The 26,303-nt window shown below is 37.3% G+C and overlaps 1 protein-coding gene and 1 long non-coding RNA gene across 3 annotated transcripts; one reads left to right on the forward strand and one right to left on the reverse strand.

Annotated features, from left to right (window-relative positions):
* Positions 1 to 25,198, forward strand: LOC137042974 (sodium/nucleoside cotransporter 2-like). Of its 2 annotated transcripts, XM_067418958.1 has the most exons (18): positions 1 to 211; positions 422 to 498; positions 574 to 647; positions 859 to 950; positions 6,296 to 6,485; positions 15,348 to 15,489; positions 15,731 to 15,844; positions 16,064 to 16,138; positions 16,217 to 16,297; positions 16,397 to 16,477; positions 19,297 to 19,422; positions 19,572 to 19,702; positions 19,785 to 19,953; positions 21,692 to 21,883; positions 22,013 to 22,094; positions 22,229 to 22,327; positions 24,392 to 24,497; positions 24,581 to 25,198. In XM_067418958.1, exons 1-18 carry the CDS (start codon positions 208 to 210, stop codon positions 24,690 to 24,692), a joined length of 1,947 nt encoding a protein of 648 aa, XP_067275059.1. In that variant the 5' UTR covers positions 1 to 207; the 3' UTR covers positions 24,693 to 25,198. The 2 variants fall into 2 exon arrangements, with proteins under 2 accessions (XP_067275059.1, XP_067275061.1); XM_067418960.1 differs by lacking the exons at positions 1 to 211; positions 6,296 to 6,485 and having other exon boundaries at positions 24,581 to 25,194.
* Positions 1,347 to 6,249, reverse strand: LOC137043524 (uncharacterized). Its single transcript, XR_010898511.1, has 3 exons — positions 5,950 to 6,249; positions 3,558 to 3,626; positions 1,347 to 1,727 (listed from the first exon to the last, which is right to left on the reverse strand). It is a non-coding gene; the product is annotated as an uncharacterized lncRNA (long non-coding RNA).
* Positions 25,199 to 26,303: the final 1,105 nt, after the last annotated feature.

Below are 26,303 nucleotides of genomic sequence, written 5' to 3' on the forward strand. Positions count from 1 at the left end.
GGTGGTGTGTGACATAGCAATGAGAGTATGAGGTGTGAGATGTGCGGTCTTGGTGGACTTGGCATTTTATCAGCTGGATTTCATTGTCAGTGTTCCTGTAAAGCAGAATAGAAAGATGCTATTAATTAATGACAAGATTTCCATGTGGGCAGAGTATATATCCTGGCTCAAGGTTCAAGACCTAGCAGTTGTCACAGAGAACGCAGAATGAGTAAGCCGTGCATTTACTTCTCCTTTCTTTAAAAAAAAAAAAAATTCAAGCAGGTATTAGAACAGGTGGTTTTAACCGTGGTTTGCATAAAGGAGGTGTTGCTTTTGTATTTGTGGTAGTTAATAAATGTTTGGATGAAATGTGAGAAAGAAACTTACAGCTTTTAGGGAATTCAAGCTGGTAAACAGTTTTCTGATACTTTCCTTACAGCGGACAAAGAAGATTTACAGTTGACAACCGTCTCGTATGGGAATGAACAAGGTGTGGACAATCCAGCATTTGTGAAGGTAGGCTTGAGAAAGTATGAGGAAGTTCTCTGAAAAGGCAATGAGTTAGAAATCTCTATTTTTTTTTATCTTTAGGAGGATAAGTTAACAGATGACCTGAGTGACAGTGATAAAGAAGAGTCAGAACAGCAGTCAAAATCATGCCTAAGGTGTGGTGGTGAATCAAATCAGTGAATATGACATCATTCAGATTTCATTGTCACATTATTTAGTAATGAAATTCCTTTGAATTATGTGTCATAAGCTCATCCTAATTACGAAATAGACAAAAGTGTAAATATATCGACGGTGCCAACCCAATTATGCTGTTACACTTCACATGTGCAAGATCTTTAGCTTTTTATTTATTGTTTGCCACAGCAAAGCATGCATCCCCATCACGGCCACAGAGATCTTCTGCAAGACACACTCCAAAATAATCAAATACATCGCTTTGGGAATCTTTGCTGCAGGTAACATATTTTCATCTTCCTAGTTTTATATCTACAGTATAGATTCTATAAAATAAAGGTTCAACAGGTTTCAGTGAACATTTGAATAATCAGAAGAACCCCTTTTCACTTTAAAGAACCTTTTGTGCGTTGGAACCACTGATGCCAATAAAGAACCTTTATTCTTAATGAATTGTTTTAAATTAAACATGGTGTTACATTAAACATGGGTGATTATTTTTTCAAGTGAACACATGCACTCAAAAAAATTAATTGTTGAATGAACATGATTTGATCGTAGCACCCATTATGCATCTAATCCAATCAATTTTAACTTTGATTGGTTTGAATAGTTTATATGAACACAGTATGCATTTGCAGATTAAAGACAATTTTAATGTCAGTGTAACTTTGCAACTAATTGAATCAAAACGTTTGTATTGTGTTAGTCTAATCAAATTGATCCATATTCTCTCATGTCAGTAAAGCTCTTCAACTAAAGTCTGCCTTGTTACATCACCTAGTTAATGTCTTGTTCAGGTAGTTTAATGTATATCTATCTTGTTGTTTCAGTTAGATTTGTTTTAGATGACAGCACTAAGCAGCATGACATTACAAAAACTTCAGTAATCCACAAAAAATGCACAGAACACATGAAAACAATTTAAATATTTATTTTTAACTAGGATTTAACATGCACCAATTAAGTTTAAACTCCTTTCTTCACTTTAAGTTAGGCAGCGCTCCCTCCTTCAGTATGACATGCTCCATGGTATTTTGTGACTCAATGTCTGAATCCTGTGGGATGAAATACATGAAAGATCACAAACAAAAATTAGCTCAAATGTTTATTAAAAGTAGGGCTGCAACTAACAATTATGTTGGTAAGTTGGCTAATCATTTTTCAGTTAATTAATTGGATTAAAAGCCACTTTTTTTATTTATTATTAACAAAACACACTCTTTAAATTTCTCTAGTTAAGAGTGGAAATCAATATGCCTAACAACATGGTTTTACTCAAATAAATGTGTGTTAATTTCTGTAAGGGTGTGTCTGTGTTGTACATTATGTGCAAAAAAAAAAAAAGTTACTGAACAAAAGGAGCTTAAATCCCAACATAAAAATATTAACGAAAAATAAAAACAGACTTCATGTTAGAAATAAGAGGACTGTTCTGCAGGTCACATTCGCTTTGGACAAACCTGTTACTGTAATTTGTTTATCCAATAAATAGGCTGTCAGAAACCTCTAACATTTATATTCAATCACACGCTGTTATCCCTTTACAGTTATTACTCCCATAAAATATATGTAGACTTTTAAGCTTAAATTTAGTGTCCAAAAGCAGATAGTTCATCTAAATTAATGTTTTTCGCACTGAATATTAATTGTTTCTGTTAGGGATGCTGGGATGAAACAGACCCAAGAGCAGATTAGTTTGCTTAATTTATTGACCCAATTGCAAGGGGAAAACAAAAGACCAAAAAAAAAAAAAATAGACAGCCGAGCTGCCAAGTAAAGCTTGGAACATACTCTGCAAGAACAAAGAAAGAATATTTGTTTGTCCCAAACCAGGGCTGTTCTCGCAGCCCTGGGAGCGAGAACTTTTTTCTCTGTTCTTGTGGAGTATGTTGCAGCCTTAAAGCTTGGAACATACTCTGCAAGAACAAAGAAATTAGTTCATTTTCTCAAGGTGGCAAGAACAAGAACAGTTTGTTCTTGCTAGTACATTCCATACTTCACGAGAAAAGCAGGTGCCGATCATCTGCGTTTCTCTGCATTAACCACACCCATTTTAAATGTATGACCAATCACACAATAGTTCTCAGACACCCACAAGAAAAAAAGTTCTGTTCGGATAATCTGTCGAGAACAAGCTGCGAGAACTCCCAAACCAGGGCTGCGAGAACAATGACGTCATTTTGTTCTCTCAGCCCTGGGAGCGAGAACTTTTTTCTCTGTTTTTGCGGAGTATGTTCAAGCCTTAAAGAGCTGATCTGAGGTGAAATCCAAGGGGCAGTCAGTATACAAGCCAGGAGACAATCCCTTCATGCAATAATCCCTAAGAAAAGTTGAAGGGAGGATGGGCCAGGTAGGGGTCAAAACCAGAGGGAAACCAAAGTCCCAGGAGCAGATCACAGCTAACAGTCTAAAACACAAGCAGAAAATCATTAACCATGTAAAAGATCCAAAACAGGTCTGAATACAGGAACTGGGCAAATCAAAGATTAAATAAACAAACAGGTAATGTAACCTTGGTACGACTAGAACAGAAAAGTATTTTGGACAGTTGTGAAACGGACGGTAACCAAGACATACCGACAGAGAGGCAAAGAAAGAGAGGAGCATTAGTAGCTGAGGAATCAATGCAAATATGAGACAGGTGTGTGTGTGTGTGTGTGGGGAGAGCTGGAGCACTAATTAGAATGAGGTGCAGCTGTGGCAGAGTGAGTGAAAGGACAACTTCAGAAAGGCTGAAGATCAAACCAGAGTCCTGACAACAATTTGTCCAGCTCAGTTATTTGACAAAGTCATACGTTCTCTCGTCACATTTTTTTGTATGAAAAACATGGCTCAAGAACAGATTTAATAGGCTTTTGAAACCCAGAAAATTCTCATCAACTCACCAGTTTTTCAGGGTATTTATTCAACTAGGTGCACTTGATAACAGGCTCTTTGGGGATGTATACACATCACTGAAAGAGAAAGAAAAGGAAGGTTCAGTAATCAAGGATAGTTACATGTAGGCTATGTTACTGTATGTGAGTGTTAAGAAAAACCATGCCATAATGGTGAGGTAAGGTTCACACCAGAAGAGCATGGGGACAGCTTTATATTGTGATGCATTTCTATATTTTTTACTTAGAAAAGAAACATTTCTGCTGAGGAAGAAGAAAAAAAAAAGTGTATAAAAGTTAACCTTCAAAACTGTATCCAATTTACCCTAGTGTGTATGTTAAGACCAGAAAACACAAACAAGCAGCATTCTCCTGTTTGGCCGAAGAAGAAAAAAACACTAACGTTACTGCAGTAGCAGTATTAACATTAAGTGACATGGCATCTGACGCACAGGAGCCAATGGCACATGTCGCGACACACGCAGTGGCACTTCCGGTTCTCATTGGCATATGTCAGTGGATAGTGACATGTGTCGCGACACACGCGGTGGCACTTCCGGTTCTCATTGGCATGTGTCACTGACACTGTCACGAAACGCTGACACTGGCAGTGACACTGAGTCGCGGAACATGTCGCTGTATGTGACACTCACTGGCAGATGAGCTGAACAACAATACTCACGTAATTGTGGCACAAAAGCCAAAATAAATATCCTATTTTCGTGACTTTTTTCCCCTCTTAAATAAATGTTAATCTTACTTGTTAAATTTAGTAATATGTGTTAGTTTGTGACAAGCAGTATCTGAGTGGCATGTGACACTGAATGATTTATGCAATGCCAATATTGGTGCCAATGTTGTTGATCACGCAAACTGCACGTCCTAGAAAACACGTACAAACCATCATAAGTCATTACAAGCATCCGTTACTGTAGTAAAGCTTTAATTTTGCATCATGCTGCACGCTCTCCTCTAGGTGTCAGTATAGCCAGCGCAAAGATACACCATAACTTAAGACAGTTGAGGAACATCAACTGGTGGTGCATTTGACATTTTGTCTGCAAGTTTGATGGTAGCAATAACAGTATCTGATAGTATCAGAGTATGATATGTTAAGGCAAATTTGTAAATACTTTATCAAATTTATTTTTTGCATACTTAGGCCTACTCAGTCATGGCTTTAATATTTCACAACTAATTTTATGGAATTATGTAATGAGAAATAAACACAACTTTAAAAATGTGAACGCATTCCTTCTGGAGTTCCCTAAACGTCACACCATGGCAGACATCAGCATGTGTAGGCAACTGGACGTGACACAACCCTATGGACACAATACACAGCGACATCTTCCGTGACAGTGTCAGTGACACATGCCACTATCCACTGACACATGCCACACATTCTAGTGACACATGCCATTATCCACTGATGTTAATGTTAATTAATTAACGTTAATTTTCCTCAACTGTCTTAAGTTATGGTGTATCTTTGCGCTGGCTATACTGACACCTAGAGGAGAGCGTGCAGCATGATGCAAAATTAAAGCTTTACTACAGTAACGGATGCTTGTAATGACTTATGATGGTTTGTACGTGTTTTCTAGGACGTGCAGTTTGCGTGATCAACAACATTGGCACCAATATTGGCATTGCATAAATCATTCAGTGGCACATGCCACTCAGATACTGCTTGTCACAAACTAACACATATTACTAAATTTAACAAGTAAGATTAACATTTATTTAAGAGGGGAAAAAAGTCACGAAAATAGGATATTTATTTTGGCTTTTGTGCCACAATTACGTGAGTATTGTTGTTCAGCTCATCTGCCAGTGAGTGTCACATACAGCGACATGTTCCGCGACTCAGTGTCACTGCCAGTGTCAGCGTTTCGTGACAGTGTCAGTGACACATGCCAATGAGAACCGGAAGTGCCACCGCGTGTGTCGCGACACATGTCACTATCCACTGACATATGCCAATGAGAACCGGAAGTGCCACTGCGTGTGTCGCGACATGTGCCATTGGCTCCTGTGCGTCAGATGCCAATCGATATGCCAAGTTATGTAAACACCCCGGGTTATATCGTAAAAATGGCACCTTAAGCTATAGCTAACCTTACATTAACTCACAAACAGAAAAAACGAGGGAATGGTGTGTTCGACTCTGTATTCACTTTATCTCCCCCAGTTTAACGTAGATTGTGTAGTTGATAGTTATGCGTAGCTAGCATTGATTGTGACACAATTGTAGCGGATATATAAACGATGGTAAAACGTGCTTCGAGTCTGGGAATATAAACTTACATAGAAACATCGCCACAGACCACACTTATAACTTATATTCAATCTATAACCCAACAGTACTAATAACAAACAGTACATATCAAGTACCTACCCCCTCGATATCAAGGATGCAGACCCCTCCGCCGCTTATAAAACTCTACTTCCAGCCACCTAGAGACTCTGGACCGACCGTGTGTTCCCGAACTTCCCGCCGCACTTCTGAGCATGCGCCGTGACTGTTGATATGAAGCGCCTCAGTCTCATTGAATCAACAAGTAGATCTAATTCATTGAATTATTTGTTCATGTAGTTTCAAATAACACGAAGGAATCATTTAACTGACGCAAACTCTTTATATTCGTATTTATCAGACATATTTGTATTTTGTAATCAAGCAAGGCTAGTTTTTTGAGTGAACAGCGTACAATAGCTCATGGTGTTTGTGTTGTAAATCATAGGTTATTTGGCATACTTCATTGCTGCATGTTATTTGGACTTCCAGAGGGCAGTTGCTCTGGTTGTCCTCACTTGTCTGGGGGTGTTCATCATCATATGCAAACTAGTGAATAAGTACAAGGGTGACAGCATAAGGAGCTTCTTCAAGCCTGCTCAAAGGTGTTTCAAATCCAATATCAGATGGATAAAATGGTAAGTTGGACTCTTTGATACACTATCTTTTAAAATGTTTGTGGCTGTAATATGTTTAAATGTTTTTGAAAGAAGTCTAATTTATTTGATCAAATTAGGCTACAGTAAAACAGTAAATACTATGAAATATAATTACGTTAAGATATAGGATGATTAGAAAGTACAAAAAAGAGCAGCATTTCAAAGGAAATCTTCTGTAATATTAGAAATGTCTTTACTGTTACATGTAATTCCCTTTGGAATTTAGTTAGTGTATTGCTAACAAGTTGCTTTATAATAGATACAAAGTACAACAATGTGAATTATTTACTTGTGTAACAACTTGTTTTTAAAGCTCTGAAAATGAATGTTTGAAGTTCTGTCTGTAATTCATGTTGTAGAAAACAGCTAAACTTATGTTTATCACAGACCTTTAAAGGGGGGTGAAACACTCAGTTTCAGTCAATCTCATGTCAATCTTGAGTACCTATAGAGTAGTATTGCATCCTTCATATATCTGAAAAGTCTTTAGTTTTATTATATGTATAAAAGAAATATGGGCTGTACCGAGTCTTTCCGGAAAAAAACGAGCGCCTGGAGGCGTATCGTGTGGGCGGAGCTAAAGAATGACGAATGCGCAAAGCGGTGACGTCCTCAAGTGTGGAGAAACCCATGGCTATCGAGCTCAGCTAATAGATATAGGAGCCAGAATCATTCGGAGGCTGAAATAAATTGAACAAGAGAAACAGCAGCAGCAGGACGTCCGTCTCTGTGGTATGGACTGTATTTAGTGGCCTGGCAACATTTGTGTGTGTTTACTCGCAGTTTATGAGGACATGATTCGGTTTATGGACTATTGTATGCGACTAAACCTTAGCAGTAGCAAGCAAATGGTTTTGCCTTCAGACTAGTGTAACGCTAGATAGAACAACAATGGAGTCCGTTAGCGCAATTGAATGACGAAGCACGCGATTGTGTCGTTTACTGATGTTTACTCACGTGACAACAGCACAGACATTTGAAGCAGTTTTACTCACCGGCTGCTTCCAAAGCAGGACCGAACCTTTATCGCTGGGACCTAGGGCTGCACGTTTTCAAGTTTTTCATTAACCGTTAACCGAGGCCCTTAGCGGTTAATACTCGGTTAACCATAGTGTGCGTCAGGGTTATTTTTAGTTTATTAATTTGACGACCGCCATCTCCGTAGTGAACGTGCCTAAAGAGAGAAATGCACATCATGGATTACATAATCAGAGTAGCCTATTTCTTTTCGTTTTAAATTGTTAAAAGACATTTCAAGCTTTCTTAAGATATATTTCATGTCTGTGAGGCGTACGCTGAGTTTCGTTAAATTAGGATGAGATGCGCGCTCCAGTTCACGAGCAATGCAAGTGGCCGTGAGGGCGCCTGCAGGATTAGGGCATGTAGTAAAATATGCAGCCGAGAATGATTCACACAGCGTTTGACTCGTGCGGCTGAGCCTCTCCCGGCAGAGAGTTCAAGCATCTGTGGACTCGTTCCTTCAGCTCTGGCCATCTTGCGTTCTGTCCGCGATTAGCTTTTTTTGTTTTATTCATTACAGTTAAAGTAACCTCTGCTTTTCTCTAGTCCCTCACAAGTTTCTCACTTCAAACTTTCTTTCTTCTGCTCCGTTATGCATAGCGCGCACGGCTCCCGCTCTGCTTCTGCCCTAATGCGACTTATAGTCCAGTGCGACTTATGTTATTTTCCTCTTCATGACGCATTTTTTGACTGATGCGACTTATATTCCGGAGCGACTTATAGCCTGAAAAATGCGGTAAGCACTGCATTGCAATACTTGCATTTTGCCCCGTCACTCTCAATTTTAAAGTGCTCCCACGCTTTCTTTGCCCGCTTAGAAAGCTGCTCATGACTTCTTCTTGTGGATATTACAAATGTCTGGGAGCGCTCTGGCGGTCTCTAGGGGTGCAAAAATATATTACAACTAAATTCAAAGCACGTCATTGACGCCACTTAACCGAGCAAAATGTTTCACTCGGTTACGCAATTTTTAACGGTTAATCGGTTAATCGGTTAACCATGGACACCCCTATTGGGACTGCTCCGTCAAAAACACACTTCTTTGGTATGATTTGGTGAAGTCCTGACAGCAGTGACTTGCTGTGCTGAAGCGTTGAAGTCGCTTGATGTCACCCATAGGAATAAAGTGGAGCGCGGCGCAGAGTGTTTATGGGCGTGCATTTCCTCTCTCGCTCTAGTCACGCGCGCGCTCACCCTACCGGGAGAAGAGCCCGTACGGCCCATACAAGGACCTTCCGCTCTAGTAATGTCAAGCCGACCCATACTCGAAAAAAACTCTCCGAAACTTGTGAGAAACCAGAAGGGGTATTTTTGACACAGAAATACTCCATCAAACGTCCAACATTAGTTTTTGAAACTTTGTCTATGTTTAGGATGGGAATCCAAGTCTTTAACAGTGTAAAAAGCTCAGTATGCATGAAACAGCATTTCACCCCCCAAGTCGCTCAGGATTTCGCGGGCCTTTTTTGTGATTGTTGCGGCCACTTTTCTTAAAAGTTGCGATGTTTTTGGGCATTTGTTTTCTAGGTTAAAACGGCAAAGGTATACATTTTTACTGAAGTGCTCATATTATTAGGCTTTTTTTTTTTTGCCTTTTTAATGTTCTTTGTTGTGTTATATCTTTTTTATTCATGCTATAGGTTTACAAAGTAAAAAAGCCTAAAGTGCACCCCAAAGGGACTTGCCATGTCCCACAGAAAATACTGTTCACCATCTGCTCCATTGTAGTCCAGACTTTACTTCAGAGACAGATGTACTCACTTTGTAACACACATTATAATGCTTGCCTTGCTGCTATCATTACAAATTAAAGGATATTGATTAGGAGAACAAAACTACCCTTTAGTAACCTTATAAAAGGCAAAATAAACAACTTGAAGACACAGTAAAATAGAACAAACTAAACTAAGCGAATCAAAAGCAGAGATGTATGGAGATATGTCTGCAGTTGACACTGATTTAGAAAACACTTGCTTATTAAGTTTACCTCTTTATTTTTTTAAGACATACAGTAGTGCTATTATTAGCCTACTTTTGCCGAAAATAATATATTCCTTCATGCACAACAGAAATATAAATGTGAGATTAGTCGCCTAATTGCTTAAATTAATGACTACTAGTTGGCTAGAAAAATCTTTATTCTATGGCGATTCTAATCTATACATTTACTATATTTAATTAGTAATTATAGCTCTTTACATTTAATTAGTTGAGTTAACAATTAGTTAATGAACTAATAAAATAATAAAACAAAGATTAAATTAAGATGCTAACTATATATACTTCTCATTACCCCAGGACTGATTTTTAGGTGATAATCCATTATACATGCGAGCTTTACTGTATCTTGAAGAGTATTTTCTTCTGTTATAAAGATGAAGACATTTCACAACTTCAACAACAAAAAAATGCACATAATGCTGTAAAACATAAACAACTTCTGTTCTGTTAGATGTCCTGCGTTTTGACAACTTTTAGTATTTTTCATAATGATATCTCTAGGTGATGGATATATACAGCTCTGGAAAAAATTAAGATACCACTTAGCATGGATTTCTCAATGTTAAGTGGTCTCTTAATTTTTTCATTTATTTATTTATTTTAAAGGCCTCATTGAATACTTTGCAAATGTACGTTTATTATTAGTGAACCCTAGCCTGACAAGCCCGACACACATCAAGATGTTTGGTCTGGAAACTCACCATTGACAGGGCTCAATCCGAGGGGCGGATAAACGGTTGTCTTTCAAACTCCCTCTGCACGGCGTGCACGCAATTGAGTAGCGCTAACCAACCAGAGCAACGAAGGCGAACCGGAGCTCGTAGATTAAACTTTCGCCGTATCCGGTCGGCAAAACTCTGAACACATCTTCCCTTTTTAAGAATGACTTCAGTGCCGTTCTTTGTTCTTTTCTCAGAGAAAAGCTTAACTCCAAGTCCTCCAGAGTCGCGGTCAAATCTGATTCGAAAGACTGCCGTTTGCCAGTTCCTGTGTTTACTAGAAGCACCAAGCACAACTTGGCCGTAATTATGTTAAGCCCCGCCCACCGACTCTATACATGGTGTGGTTGGCCTGACCAGAGTTTGGCTTTTACAGCTCAGAAGTGTATTGAGAGTTGCTAGACGACACTCGCGGCAAATAAGATTTGCTGCCGCTAGGGTGCGTCTAGATTTCTAGGCTAAGTGAACCCATACTTATTCAATAATAATCAATAATACAGCATGAAGACTAGACATGTATCAAAGATTAGATGTTTTTCAAAGAACTTGTTCATGTCTCTTAAGCCTAAGCTTAAAAATTCAGAATAAGCAGGGATTTCTCTCATTTTAAGAATATAAATAAAGAGAGTTTACACTGACAGTTTAGTTCAGAACAGGACACAGTTCGTATGAAAAATTGGTAATGTGAAAGCTGTCATGCGTAGCCGGAAGTGCACCAGTATTACACCATTACCTGGAGAAGGTTGTAACAGGAATATAGTGTGGCCCCTTTAAGAGATCTGTGTTCCCTTTTGAAATGCCGGTATTTTGAGTGTGCGCTGAATTGTGCCTCGATTCACATGAACAGTGTGAGAAACACAGACTTGGTAGCAAAATATAAATATAGTTTGCTGACCTATGACGCCGCTTAGCAGGAGACCGCATTGATTGGACAAAGTTGCAGAAAAGTTTTGGTGATTGGTCAAAATTGTGAGTCCCACTGAATTCACGAGGATTTGTTGAAGTTGCGTTAATAGTTGCGATCGCGACAGCGTGAAATCCTGGAGAGACTGTTTAAGTATTTAAATGAATCGATTATTATTAATATATAAAAATAGCCAGGTTCCAATATAAATTAAATGTTAAAACATGATTTTTATGAACTCAAAGGAAAAAGAACGTATTAAATACTAATAAAAGTGAATTTGATTGAACTAATTTGTTTAATTTGAGTTAGCTCTACACAAACCAATTAATTATTTTTAGCATTAGGGTTTACAGTGAACCATATGGTGAACAGAAATAACTCAATGATTAAGGGAACTTAATCAAGGAGAACAGAAACAGGTGTGAAGGAACGACCTAGGAACAAGGAAAACAGGAACAGAGCAAAACAAACCAAAACATAACAGAATATATACATTACAATAGCATTCGTTAACTAGTTAACATGAACTAACAATGAATAACATTTCTACAGCATTTATTAATCTAAATCTCAAACCACTGGAGTATTAGTCATTTTAAACAAATCCGAACAGAGGAGAATCTGCTGGCAAATAGAGAATGCGACAGAGCTCGTAATAAAACAAGGACCAACATAAGATTGTCTTTTCGGAGATGGTGAGTAGGCCTGTCGCGATAGTCAATAAATCAATTAATGGCACGGTTTAAAAAAATTAGCTTGTTAATTTTTCCGTCATTTTTCTGTCATTCATCATTTCCATTTGCATGCTTGTTTGTTTGTTTTCCTTGTCTCTCTCGCTGACGGCGCGCTCCTCGTCTTTGTGGGGAGGTCTATCCTCAACGCACAGACTGGGTGATGAGACGTCATTCACGGCCAGATTTGCCTGAACTCAAGCTTCTTCAGTTGCGGAGCCGCACGCAAAGTTACAAAATTTGACGTGCACACCGCCAAGTGAAATGGGTCTTACGCATTCCGTCATTTTGTCATTTTGGCTGCATGCACCCTCGTGCTCGTGCGGACGCGTTGAGTATAAACAAGGCTTAAAGCTACACTGAAGTTGGCAGTTTGATAAATGCAAGTTCATTCTTCAGTTCAATGTTTGTGTGCTAAAAAGGCACATAAGTTCCTGTAGAGATTGTAATACACATTCTACTTTACATTAACAATATTATTGTTTAATATTTATATTGACAATATTATTGTTTATCGCAAAAATTTCTTGGCCAAATTATCGTCCGGCAAAATTAGTTATCGTGACAGGCCTAATGGTGACAACTCATAGATTTGAAATGTTGTAAAGGTGACAGAGTTTTTTTTATTACTCAGGTAAGGTAAGGTAAGGTAAGTTAGAGTAACGTAAGGTAAGGTAAGGTAAGTTAGAGTAACGTAAGGTAAGGTAAGGTAAGGTAAGGTAAGGTAAGGTAAGGTAAGGTAAGGTAAGGTAAGGTAAGGTAAGGTAAGGTAAGGTAAGTTAGAGTAAGGTATTTTATTGAACAGATAAATTGCTATTTGTAGCACTGGATCAGAGTTTATTGTAAAGCATTATCTATTGTCAAGGCTCATTTCATTATGGTTGTTGTTGCCCATACCGTGGAAAGTACCATGTCTATTAATGGGTAAAGCTATAGTAACCTCTTCAGTTAATCAGCCTATGATCCTTTACATCTAAATTAGTTATTTCTCTAAAGCCTAGTAGTCAATGTTTTCTGAGGAGTGGGTTATTGTTTCTCTCTTTTTTTAGTTATGAGAAAGAACCATAGTCATGCAAAGCCGAAGCACAACCAAATCAATATTCTTTCCCAAAAAGAATGCAATTTAGCCCCTTGCCTGTCCCCCCTCATTTTGGCAAATAGGGCATTTTGACATACCCCAAATAAAATGGCTGGTGCTCGCAAGGATTTCTGAGTAGACACATACGTAACATACACTCACCTAAAGGATTATTAGGAACACCTGTTCAATTTCTCATTAATGCAATTATCTCATCAACCAATCACATGGCAGTTGCTTCAATGCATTTAGGGGTGTGGTCCTGGTCAAGACAATCTCCTGAACTCCAAACTGAATGTCAGAATGGGAAAGAAAGGGGATTTAAGCAATTTTGAGCATGGCATGGTTGTTGGTGCCAGACAGGCTGGTCTGAGTATTTCACAATCTGCTCAGTTACTGGGATTTTCACACAACCATTTCTAGGGTTTACAAAGAATGGTGTCAAAAGGGAAGAACATCCAGTATGCGGCAGTCCTGTGGGTGAAAATGCATTGTTGATGCTAGAGGTCAGAGGAGAATGGGCTGACTGATTCAAGCTGATAGAAGAGCAACTTTGACTGAAATAACCACTCGTTACAACTGAGGTATGCAGCAAAGCATTTGTGAAGCCACAACACACACAACCTTGAGGCGGATGGGCTACAACAGCAGAAGACCCCATTGGGTACCACTCATCTCCACTACAAATAGGAAAAAGAGGCTACAGTTTGCACAACCTCACCAAAATTGGACAGTTGAAGACTGGAAAAATGTTGCCTGGTCTAATGATTCTCGATTTCTGTTGAGACATTCAGATGGTAGAGTCAGAATTTGGCATAAACAGAATGAGAACATGGATCCATCATGCCTTGTTACCACTGTGCAGGCTAGTGGTGGTGGTGTAATGGTGTGGAGGATGTTTTCTTGGCACACTTTAGGCCCCTTAGTACCAATTGAGCAGCGTTTAAATACCACGGCATTACCTGACCATGTCCATCCCTTTATGACCACTATGTACCCATCCTCTGATGGCTCACCTGGAACTCACGCGATAGCAGCGCTCCTCCTCTTCCGGGTCATGTATTCAAATGGTGGAGCTGCGTCATATTCTCGCGCATGCGTCGAGTTCACGTCAATAACTTGTGGATAAAGTCGTTATTTTGATTTTTGTGCGCACAATAACTATTTTCGTCGCATTGTAAAATTATTGTACAACCATTGTAGTGAGATGGACTTTGTAATGACGTCTTTAGTGCCTTTAATGAGTCTTGTGAGTGGAAATATACAGAATGCCAATGGAGGCCTTTCTGAAGCCTTTCTCAGCCATCAGCTTTCAACAAAAATATCTTCATTTGTGTTCCGAAGATGAACAAATTGGTTACAGGTGTCCAACGACATGAGGGTGAGTAATTAATGAAATAATTTTCATTTTTGGGTGAATTAACCCTTTAAGGCAGTTCTGAAGGTGAAAGCGGGTCAAACACAGTATTAGTATGGTGTTTCTAATAATCCTTTAGGTGAGTGTATAGAAAGCCAACGCTTAAGGGTTTACAATTCAAGACTCAGAATTACTCAGATTGTTTTTAATATGAAGGTGTATATATATACACATTCAAACATTAAAACAAAAATAAAATATATTAAAATATATTTTTAAATGTATAAAAATATAATGTGACTGTAGGATGACTGTAAGGATTAAGCTACATAACACAAAATAAAATATTAATATTACACTTTAACTCCAAACTCCCTTTAAACAGCCAGCGAGTGCCTGTATTTACTTCTGATTGACATACTGTGGGATTCAGTGATGTTCAATGATGTTAAAATGTTATATTTAGCATTTTATATGGAGCTAATCGCTACATCTGGTTACATGTTACTGGGTAGATTCTTTATGCATATGAAAATACACCAAATCACATGCAAACACACACACATGTAATCGAGCATTTAATAGAATAAACAAAGAACAATACTATTTGTACTAACTCGGATTAATGCCTTATTATATAATTAATGCCTTAAATATAATGCTCATTGTTAGATCATATTAGCTAATGCATTCACTCAAGTTAACAAATGAGATTTTTTTGTAAAGTGTTACCAGTTATTTCTACAATATAATAAAAACAATAATAAACATGTATGCATTTCTCCCCTTTAAATAACTGTTGTTTTTAATTTAAGAACATGTAACTCTCTGAAGTAACAAAATAAATTGTGCTTAATTTGTTTAAAAAACAGCATTATCATGAGTACAGCAGAAATACTGGAAATCCATCAGATAGTCTTTCAATATTGTGTCGGTGGACTATGGGGGGCCTTCGAAAAGAACCAAAAATATGTCAATCATAACTATATACATGTGTCATGGTTTATATGTCTCTCTGTATGTTGCAGGGTGTTCATAGTAATTGTGCTGGGACTGCTGGTGGCTTGGCTGGCAGTCGACACGCGAAAGCGCCCAGAGCAGCTCATCTCTTTTGCTGGTGTCTGTCTATTCATTATTGCTCTATTTCTCTTCTCTGCACACAGAACTGCGGTGAGTGATAAAACACACACACCTGCATTACATGCTTTATTGAATTTGCTTATCTCAGAATTACTTTTTTTAGACTTTGGAATTCCTGCAAACCTTATCAGATTGTTGAAGCTGTCATTTCCCAACAATAAAACAGTTGTATAGGCAGTGATTTTAATCCTTCTCAACTGTATATACTGAAGGTACATGTTTTAAATTTGAGTTGTTAACAAAAAGATTGTTTGCACTGAATTCTGAGTAGGTGAACTGGAGCACTGTCTTCTGGGGACTCGGTTTACAGTTTGCCATTGGCCTGTTTATCATTAGGACAGAGCCTGGTCTCATAGCCTTCCAATGGCTTGGAAAGCAAGTTCAGGTATAATATAAAACAAAATTAGTATTTTATTAAATTAGAAAAAATAAACAAAAAAAATCACAAGTGGCCTCAGACATTTGGACACCTCTAAAATCTCCATCATATGATATCTCTTAAAAGAAGTTGAAGTTAATATTTTGCAATTTGTGGTAACTTATTGGAATAAAACAATAATGAATGATTTAAAGTACAAGAGAGAATTTTTCTTTCTTTTTTCAGATATTTCTGGACTACACAAAAGAAGGTTCATCATTTGTGTTTGGAGACCTCATTGAAGATATATTTGCTTTCCAGGTTAGTAATGAAACATACTCAGCATGAAATGCATGGACAGGTTTAATTTTACTACTGAATGTTGCTCAATACTCATAGGTTCTGCCTATAGTGGTGTTCTTCAGCAGTGTGATGTCCGTGCTGTACTACCTGGGGGTGATGCAGTGGGTCATCACAAAGGTAAGGGACTCAGTCCAGTCTTGTATTGATTCAACCTATGAGACCTTTAGAATATGTTCTTCATATGGCTGTGTTAACAATGTATCATTCTGTGTCAAGATTTCCTGGGTAATGCAGGTAACGATGGGAACCTCCTCTACAGAGACTCTCAGTGCGGCAGGAAACATTTGTGTTGGTCAGGTAATATTTCATGTCCTTATTCACATTCAAAAAAGGTACAAAAGCTGTCACTTGGGCAGTAACTTTACAAACAATGTTGGGGGAAGTTACTTTTAAAAGTGGTGCGTTACAATGTAGTGTTAGTTAGTTTTTTTATGTTACCCCCTAAAAAAATGAACTAATTGTGTTAGTTACTTTTTATGGAAAATAATGCATTACATTTCTTTACTTACTTTTTCTCACCTGGCCTGGCCTGGGCTTGCTTGTTTGTTTGTTTTCAATATAAAAAAAAAATTACCAAAATTAAATGAATACGCCTCAGACTGAAGGAAATGTGAAATCACCCATGTACAGTAGTGTGCGACTCAAACAAACCTTTTAGCTGTGCTGCCGTTCTAGATTGCAGAAGAAACAAAATCGCATACTTGTGACAAAGTATGTCTGAATTCACAGAAAAGTAGGCACAAAAAGTCCCTGTATGACCTTCTTCCAACAAGATTCTGAAGTGTGCATTGATGGACACTTTATTATCCCATGAGGCGATTTATGAATGGCAGTGAACTGATGCAACTGACGCTGGCAGGTCACATGGTAATAAAAACATGATGGATGTAGTACGTTCAGATTACATTCATACTACACACTTATACCATAAAGAGCATACATTTTTAGATGTCTTTAAAGGGTTAGTTCACCCAAAAGTTTAAATTCTCTCAGTAATTACTCACATTCGTTCCTATGTCGAATGTCGTTCGAAATGTCGTTCCTAACCCCTTTGTTCATCTTCGGAACACAAGTTAAGATATTACATAGCAATGTTTTATTTTTTCTGCCAGCTACATTTTTAAAGCAAAGCCACGGATCATTGTGTGACTTGCAATAAAATGTTCAGAAAGTAGCCTAGTTAATTTGTGAATGAATCCGAGTCTTTGAACACATCGGTTGAGTGATTCACCTGCCATACAGCCATTGATTTGAATGAACAGTCTATTATTGAATGAATAAGCATTTCGAGTGAATAAAATGACTCATTCATTAACAGTGTTTTGCTGCCTCCTACTAGCAATATTTCATATTCGTTTCATCTTGTAATTCTATTTCATATTTCTGTATTCAAAGCATTTTGTATAAAACATCAAATTAATGTCATGCAGCTCTGCTGTGTGACTGTATTTACGGACCTCTCTCAGCATTAAATTGTGTAAGTACATCTAAAAGCAATTTCAGATGCTGCATTGCCGCACCTCTGGAGCGCAGGACTCCTTTTGCTAAAACAAAATAGTGTCAAACTCTAAATTAAAAGATGGCATGCCTATATTTCATAAGATATAGGCTAGCTATTTTAAAAAGGTAGCCTTATTTGACTAATTAATTTATGACAGCAATATATGACAATAAATATAAAAATATATATTAATCTCTGGCTTTATATTGTTCAAAGTGTTTCATAGATTCATAGTCCCTTAAACACGTAAATGAACGGCAAGAGTGCAATAAAAGCTATTGTCCTATTTTCCGTTAAAAATGGTCATTTGAGTTAATGATTTTTACAACAAAATTGATTCAATCAAGAACTTTAGCTAGATTCACTTTATCTTAAAGCTGTCCGTAAAGCCAAAACAAACTCTGTCTATTCATTTTTATATTATAACTGTAAAGCTGCTTTGAAACAATCTGTATTGTAAGAAGCGCTAGGCCTATATAAATGAAGATGGCTTGACTAGACCCTTGAACAGATTCTGCTCTGCGCTTAGGTCAGTCTCTCTCCGCACAGCCTCCGGCACACAGAATGAGAATTGGTCAGCTGAATAAGAAGACTAATAAGTGTGCCAAATAGTTTAGCTAGTTGTGAGAGCAGATGCCATGTAAATGATTATTTAATATGATAAATTAGTATTTCACTACACGCAAATGCCTAAGAAAGCTCTGTCTAGGCTCTGCCCTGGTACCAGGGTTGTGTCGAGCTATTTATTAGTCTGTCTGATGAGAACGAGATTAAATGTAGTTACAATAAACTCTGTAATAATCTGTGTATCGGATAGATGTAAAGCTATAAATTCGGTTGCGTGGAGCTGAGTTCTGGAGCTAAGAATTGCGCGGCTTGATCTTTGACCAATCAGCGGAAAGGGCCGTTTTGTTCCCGCCCATATAGAGATCGAAAATTGAAGCTGTTTATCCATTTTGGTTTTATTGTTTTTCCATTTGGTGGATTAGAACAAAGTGTGATTAAAACAAAAATAAAAATATTTTTTAAAAATGTCTCGAGATTTGTTTATTTGTGCTGATGAGGAAGGTTGAATATGTGATAAATTAATGCTTTCTTAGTTTTTTTTCCCCTTTAGAAGACAAAAAGGAAAAAAAACATCTGGAGGTACATGGACAGTTACTTATTTGAAAAATTAACTCCGATATCTGGTTGTAAATTTAAAAGTTATGCGTTATTTTACTAGTTGCTTGTAAAAAGTAATCTGATTACGTCATTTGTAATGCAATATACCCCAACACTACCAATATGTACACTTTAGTTACTTACATGTACCTTTAACGTACTAATAGGCGACCTTAATGGGTAAATAATGTATAAATGTGAACCTTTTGAAAGGGTACTGCCTCAGTGACAGCTTTTCTAGCTTTTTCCTATTATGTACATAATTATAAAATTAAGTTAAATACATAAAGATGCAACATATAGTAAATGCACCCAAATTTCCTAAAATATTTCTTGACAGATTTAGATGCACATTGGTTTCTTAAGGGAGAAGATCCTTTAAAAAAATTAGGCAATTAAACTTTTTTGGGTCAATGATAAAGTTGTGATGTAATGTTTTGATGTGTTTCAGACAGAAGCGCCGCTCCTGATTCTTCCTTATTTAAAGGACATGACCAAGTCTGAGATTCATGCTGTCATGACTGGAGGATTTGCCACCATTGCTGGGAGTGTCATGGGGGCATATATATCATTTGGGGTATGGCAGCATACTTTATTTTATTAGTAAAATTCTCCCATGAAAAGGCAGAATAGAAAAAAACCCAATGTAGTTAGAAATGAAGGAGTTTAGTTCTAACCACAATATGTTACGTTCTCTATGAGATAATTAAAGTCTCCTCTACACAGATTGATGCCGCGTCTCTGATTTCTGCATCAGTGATGGCTGCCCCATGTGCTTTAGCCATCTCCAAACTTTCCTATCCTGAAACTGAAAAGAGCAAGTTCACATCTAAAACTCAAATTAAAGTTGACAGCGGGTGGGTTCCCCTCTCAAATATGCAGTTTAGGTTTGTAAATATTGTATGTTTTGTGTTAAATGTTATGTTTGTTTGTGCTCAGTGGTGAGCAGAATATCTTGGAAGCTGTCAGCAACGGTGCATCTGCATCTATTGGACTTGTGGCCAACATCGCTGCTAACCTGATTGCTTTTCTTGCCATTTTGGGCTTCATAAATGCTACTCTCAAATGGTTGGGAGCCATGGTGGGATACCCTAATATAAGTTTTGAGGTGTGTATTACCCATACCTAGTGCACACAATACATTTATTTGATTGAAAATACAGTAAAACACTAATATTATAAAATTTTAGTACAATTTAAAATAAATTCGTTCTGTTTGCATATGACAAAGTGATGACAAAAGATATATTTTCAGTAGGGGTGTGATGAGATCTCGCAAGACTAATCTGTGACGAGATTTCTCGTCGAGATGAAAAGCTGTCTTTTCATATTCTCATGACCTGGCCATGAAGGAGTGTGAGAGTGAAGTTTACATTATGGCTCCACTCCAGTTTTGCTTTTAATAGAAATAAAAACTATTTAATTCAGGTGGATAATCATAACAGTCGCTTTAATTCCATCAGTTTATCTAGAACGAGCTGTTCGCAGTGTGTTATGAGTGTGTTGCGCTTGCATTCAGCGAGTTTGTGTTACATGTTGTTTAATGGTCAGGTCTGTGGCGGAGGATTCGTTGCGCAGCAGAAGTGCCAGACTTAAATTTTGAACTGTGCGTTCAGCACCACCGCTCCCTAATCACAGATTCACACGCAATTTCAATGCGTTAAATGGCATTCATTAAAAGATGATTAGTTAAAACATTTCAAATGCACCTGCAAACTATTTTTTATTTCTAGTCATGTATTTCATCATTTTGGATTTCTTAAAAATACTATGTAAAAATCTTGTCTCGTCTCGTTCTCCTCAACCCGATCTCGTGTCTCGTCTCATCTCATGAGATTAGTGTCTCGTCACACCCCTAATTTTCAGCATCATTACTCCAGTCTTCAGTGTCACATGATTCTTCAGAAATCATTCTAAGATGATTTGCCACTCAAGAAACACCTTTTATTATTATCAGTGTTGAAAACAGTTGTGCTGCTTAACATTTTTGGGGAATTTGTTATACAGGATAGGATTCTTTGATTAATAGAAAGTTCAAAAGAACCGCAGATGAAATATAAATCTTTTGTTTACTGTCACGTTTGATCAAATTGCTTCCTTGCTGAGTAAAAGTAAAGGTAACACTTAAGATTAGGGTCCAATTCTCACTATTAACCACAAATTTAAGCACAAAAAACTCATATATCATCTTATACTGCTTATTAATAGTTAGTAAGGTAGTTGTTAAGTTTAGGTATTGGGTAGGATTAAGGAATGTAGAATATGGTTATGCATAATAATTAAGATGTGCTTTATAATTACAAATGAACAGCCAATATCTAAGTAATATGCAAATAAGCAGCTACAATGTAAAATTAAAAAAAAAGTTACCTTGTTGCCTTAAAATTATGAGTTCATTGAAATTTAAAAAATTGAGTAAATAGTATTAATATTTTTGAGAATCGACAAGCTTTATTCAAATATTATTAAAAGATTTTGTAACCATATTAGGCAATTGTGTGTGTTTATATATTTTTTATGTGGTTCAGTAATATTTTGAGTTTCTATTTTTTTAACCAATTTCCTTAATTTTATCAACTAAATTTCAATAAACTTAAAATTTTAAGGCAACCAGGTTACTTACTTTTTAAAGTTAAACCAACAAACAAATTTTTTTACAGTGTAGTTAATAGTGAGAATTGGACCCGAAACTAAAGTGTTACCAAAGTCATGATTTCTTTCAAACTTTTGAATGGGTATAATGTGGATACACATGTTATATCAAAATGAAATAATCATAATCATCATCCCACAAATCTTTATGAAAGTGAAGTGTTTAAACAGAGCCATTTCTTTTACCCCTGCAGTTGATCTGCTCCTATGTGTTTATGCCGGTGGCCTTTATGATGGGAATTCCCTATGAAGAGACCTTTACAGTGGCTGAACTTATTGGCACTAAACTCTTCCTCAATGAGTTTATAGCTTATGAGAAGCTTTCAGTACTCAAACACAACAGAATGAATGGCATTTTAGAAGATGGTGCAAAAAACTGGCTCTCAGTAAGTAATTATGTAATGTCTCTTCAGATTGTGTATAAATATGCTTTTAATAAAACATAATAATCAGTCAAATGCATAATCTGAAGTTTGTCTGAAGCATTACTAGTATGCGTTTCGAATCACTTGCAGATTCGATCAGAAGTCATCTGCACCTATGCCCTCTGTGGCTTTGCTAATTTCAGCTCTCTTGGTATTATGATTGGAGGCCTGTGTGAGTATCTTTTTAAATCACTTATGTGAAGTGTGCTTAAATGATTTCTAATGATGGACCTTGTGCCTTTTTGCCATTGTTCAGTGACATTTTTTTAATTACATCATTTACTGATAAATGTTGTCATTCCACAGCCTCTATCTGTCCATCAAAGAAGAGTGACATATCCGCTTTAGTGCTCAGGGCCTTGTTTACAGGCGCATGTGTTTCCCTCATCAATGCCTGTATTGCTGGTAAGGAATCTCTAATATTAGAGCATATCACCACATGCCATTAATAGAGGCCTTCTAAAGTGAAGTGATGTGTTTTTGTAAGAAAAATATCCACATTTATAACTTTATAACTATAATCACTGGCTTCCGGTAACGGCTGAATGCGAGTTTAGTTATGGTGGAAGTGGGAACTTTGACCCGATGTAGAAATATGGTAAGCCTAGGTGAGATAAGATGCCTGAACTGGGTAACAAACTCAAGCTCCTCTTCTATCGAAATCCTCCGACATCTCTCTTTAAAGCAACACTAGGTAAACCTTCAACTTTTCAACCTTCATAATATATTTTCAAGACTCTTGTGATGATACATCGACTTACAATAGGTTGAACGACACGTCTGCCATAGCTTGATGGGGTCTGTATCGTTTTTAATCGTACTTTTAAACTTCGGGTTTCGGGTAGTAACCCGAGAACAAAAAGAACTACAAAATTTGACTGCTTTATGGCATATACGTCACTTCCACCAACACACACACTTCCTTACATTAGGACGTGCCAGCCAAACTTTGTTCGTCGGATAATACAGTCATGTCCGAAGCAGCAGAGACAAATAAGAAAGAAAAGGTTTTGTTGGAGGAAAGCAATTAGAGGAAACGAAAAAGTGATGGGATTAAAGGCAGGACGAGGATCAACATGTGACCAGCGTTTGCTCGTTGGCGTGAGCTGAAGGAGGCGTGCCCGACCGATGCTGTCATGCTTGTTATGGTGATTACCTACCACTCAAACATTGAACTGAAGTATCATATAGATTCTGTAAAACGCTAACCAGTAGACTACTATAATGACGCTGGCTTGTAAACGTGAGCATCGTGATTATTTGGCGTTTGAAAAAAATAAAACCCATGAAATTATATTCATATGACATGCTGAAACATATTGCCACTGACTGTAACGTTACCTGGGATGAAGACATTTCACACGACATGCACTGCCAGAAGAACAGCTGCATGTGAACTCCTCTTGCAGTGTTCAGGGGAACTGTTAGTGCTGCACCAACCCGCGGGGCTGCTTTTATGAAGTTATTTGGCCCGCTCCGCACCACTGTATATATTTTTATAACCCGCCCCGCACCCGCGACCATTAAATAGACATACGGTGTCCGCGGGTTATGAGACGACCCGCGCATTACTAGTTCAGGGCTATCAGTATTGTCATGTCAACAAATGCACGCGCAATGGCATCCCCTGTTGTAGGATGACAGAGCTTACGACAGTAGTTGAGGACATTATTTTTTCCCAACTGTAGGGGGACCCCGAGAGCAAAAGTTGCCAAATGCTACTTTAAAAATTCTAACTTTAGACTTTTAATTTATGACTTTCAACATTTGTCAATATGTCATGCATCCAGTCAGAGGTCACTCTTCCACCAGAACTAAGCTGCCTTCCATTCGACAGGGTCTCTACGCAGTGTTCACTGCTCCCCACTCCCCGAGCTCGGTATATCAGTTGAAGTGGACTTTGCTGACTATAATCGCTCTTTTGGAACACCCTGCAACATCATCAAAAAAAGGCAGTGATGGGTCGCGCAGATTTAGAATATAACAACATTGTATGAGTCTATTAGTTTTATCAGTTTACATATACTTAGCGGTCTCATTTCGCAGCTGCATGGTAAACATTTTTGAGGAAAATAAAGTAAAATCTAAAAAATGACAGCCCTCAGCTGCTTCTCAACACGTTTTGTTTGTTTGCATATTCATACAGTAGAATATGCGAATGTAATAGTCATTTCCATGACTATTCATAAATACTGTAGTTGGCATAATAATAACTATATTTATGAATATACAAATGCATACGTAAACTCCTCCATCACAGAGCTGCTTGAAAACTCTTCCATTTCCATTTTACATTTATGCATTTGGCAGATGCTTTTATCCAAAGCAACTTACATTGCATTTTAAGGTGCACATTTTAAATTTTTGTCAGTTCTTGCTTTCCCTGGGAATCGAACCCATGACCTTGGCGTTGCTAGCGCATCTGGTATTGACTGAAGATTGTTATCATTATCGTTCTTCTACCTGTAGGTGTCCTTTTCGTCCCTCCGCTGGACTGTGTGGGTCTGTTTCAAAACACAGTCTTCAATACCACTGTTCCCAACATTGAAACTTGCTGTAACGATCTTTTTCAAAGGTAAGGACAAATATTGTTGCATTGGATATAAATGTTTAAATATTTACTCAGATGGTTTAAAAAATTTTTTTTTTTTTTTGCAGCACTATCAACAATGAAACAATTTCTTTCGAGGGATCCTGGAGTGGAGTGAAAAATGCTACAATTTACTTTGATAGCTGCTGTGAACTCTATAGGCCACCTGTGTGCATGTAGTTTGACCAAGAGGTAACACTACAACAACGCAGAAAACACATCTCAACTACATATAATGACTTTATTTATTAAATTCACACATTTTAAAATATATGTTCAGTTGTTTTATGTATGGACACAGTATATCTGATTTTATTTGGTCATTTACCTATTCAATCATAATTTCTTTATAGCTTTATAGCTAATAACTGTGTTAGAGAACAATGTTCATATAAGTATTTTATTTCTGTTTTTATGTTAATGCTGTAACTATAATTGCATTTGTATTTTTCTGTCTTACGTAAATGTTATAATCAAATAATTAAATATTTTTGGAATTTACATGATGTGACAGATTTATGATATAGGATGCGTGCTATGCAGTGTTTTATTGTGAAAATCGTGCTGGGATTGCAGTGATTACTGCGTTATAATACTGCGATAAGGGCCATTGAGCTCTTTGGTCAGGAAAGTTTTTTATAGATATGAAGCACTGGACTCCACCTTGGACAGTAAAATGAGTCAAATAAGTTTCTACTGCTATTTACATGTTTATTTTACAAAAACAAATAACAAAACAACAAGAACACCTAAAATACTCATCCCTATAAACATATTCTGCTAAACTATACTACTATACTAATACACTACAATCCTCTTATCATCTTATCTTTTCTGACCAAAGTATGGTAATCCTTCATATTCATCTAAACAAGAACTGACATTTTATGAGTGAGTCTAACTGTTAGCATGAACAATGTCCACATTTTTTTTTTGTTGATAATTCTTGTGATTGGGGTAAAGATTTAGACAGGTTTAGGTTATTTTAAATTAACATACATGTGTGTGTGTGTGTGTGTGTGTGTGTGTGTGTGTGTGTGTGTGTGTGTGTGTGTGTGTGTGTGTGTGTGTGTGTGTATGTGTATGTGTATGTGTATGTGTATGTGTATGTGTGTGTGTGTGTGTGTGTGTGTGTGTGTGTGTGTGTGTGTGTGTGTGTGTGTGTGTGTGTGTTTAGGGAGTTCAGAAACAGTGCGCTGATCACTGATATAGAGAACTCCCTTTGGAGTGACTTTGTGCGTTGTAACTTTTTTTTTTTTAGGGTTTTCATGCTCGAACATTAACATTACACACTAAAGAAAGTTGAAAATGAAAGCCTTTCATTCTAATTAAATGAATCATGTATTTTACATTACATATATTCATTTGGCAGACATTTATATCCAAAGCAACTGTACATTTGGCGGTTTATTATATTTTCTCAGAGAATCAAATCCACAACATTGCCTTTGCTAGTGTCATACAGGCAAGGCAAGGCAATTTTATTTCTTTAGCACATTTCATACCCAATGGCAATTCAAAGTACTTTACATAGAAATTAATTAAAATAGTGATAACGTGAATAAGAAATAAGAATACCACGTGTAAGAATTAAATAAAAACAAGGACCATTAAAATGCAGGAACAATTTTACATCTAAACATTTTTATGCATCTTCTACATTTACCCACAAACAGCAGTTTATTGGCTGATCTGGTGCTCATAATGTGGTGATATAATCCTGTTACTTGCTCAGCAACACATCTTCCTCTTTTATAGCACAGCAGTGCAGCACAGCGCCTTCACCAGCAG

This window comes from Pseudorasbora parva, chromosome 16 (assembly GCF_024679245.1).
Source record: "Pseudorasbora parva isolate DD20220531a chromosome 16, ASM2467924v1, whole genome shotgun sequence".
NCBI lineage: Eukaryota > Metazoa > Chordata > Actinopteri > Cypriniformes > Gobionidae > Pseudorasbora > Pseudorasbora parva.

Coding starts and splice junctions, on each gene's coding strand:
- LOC137042974 (XM_067418958.1), top strand. Junction 6,486..15,347: donor AATATCAGATGGATAAAATG/GTAAGTTGGACT, acceptor TGTATGTTGCAG/GGTGTTCATAGTAATTGTGC. Junction 15,845..16,063: donor GGCTTGGAAAGCAAGTTCAG/GTATAATATAAA, acceptor TTCTTTTTTCAG/ATATTTCTGGACTACACAAA.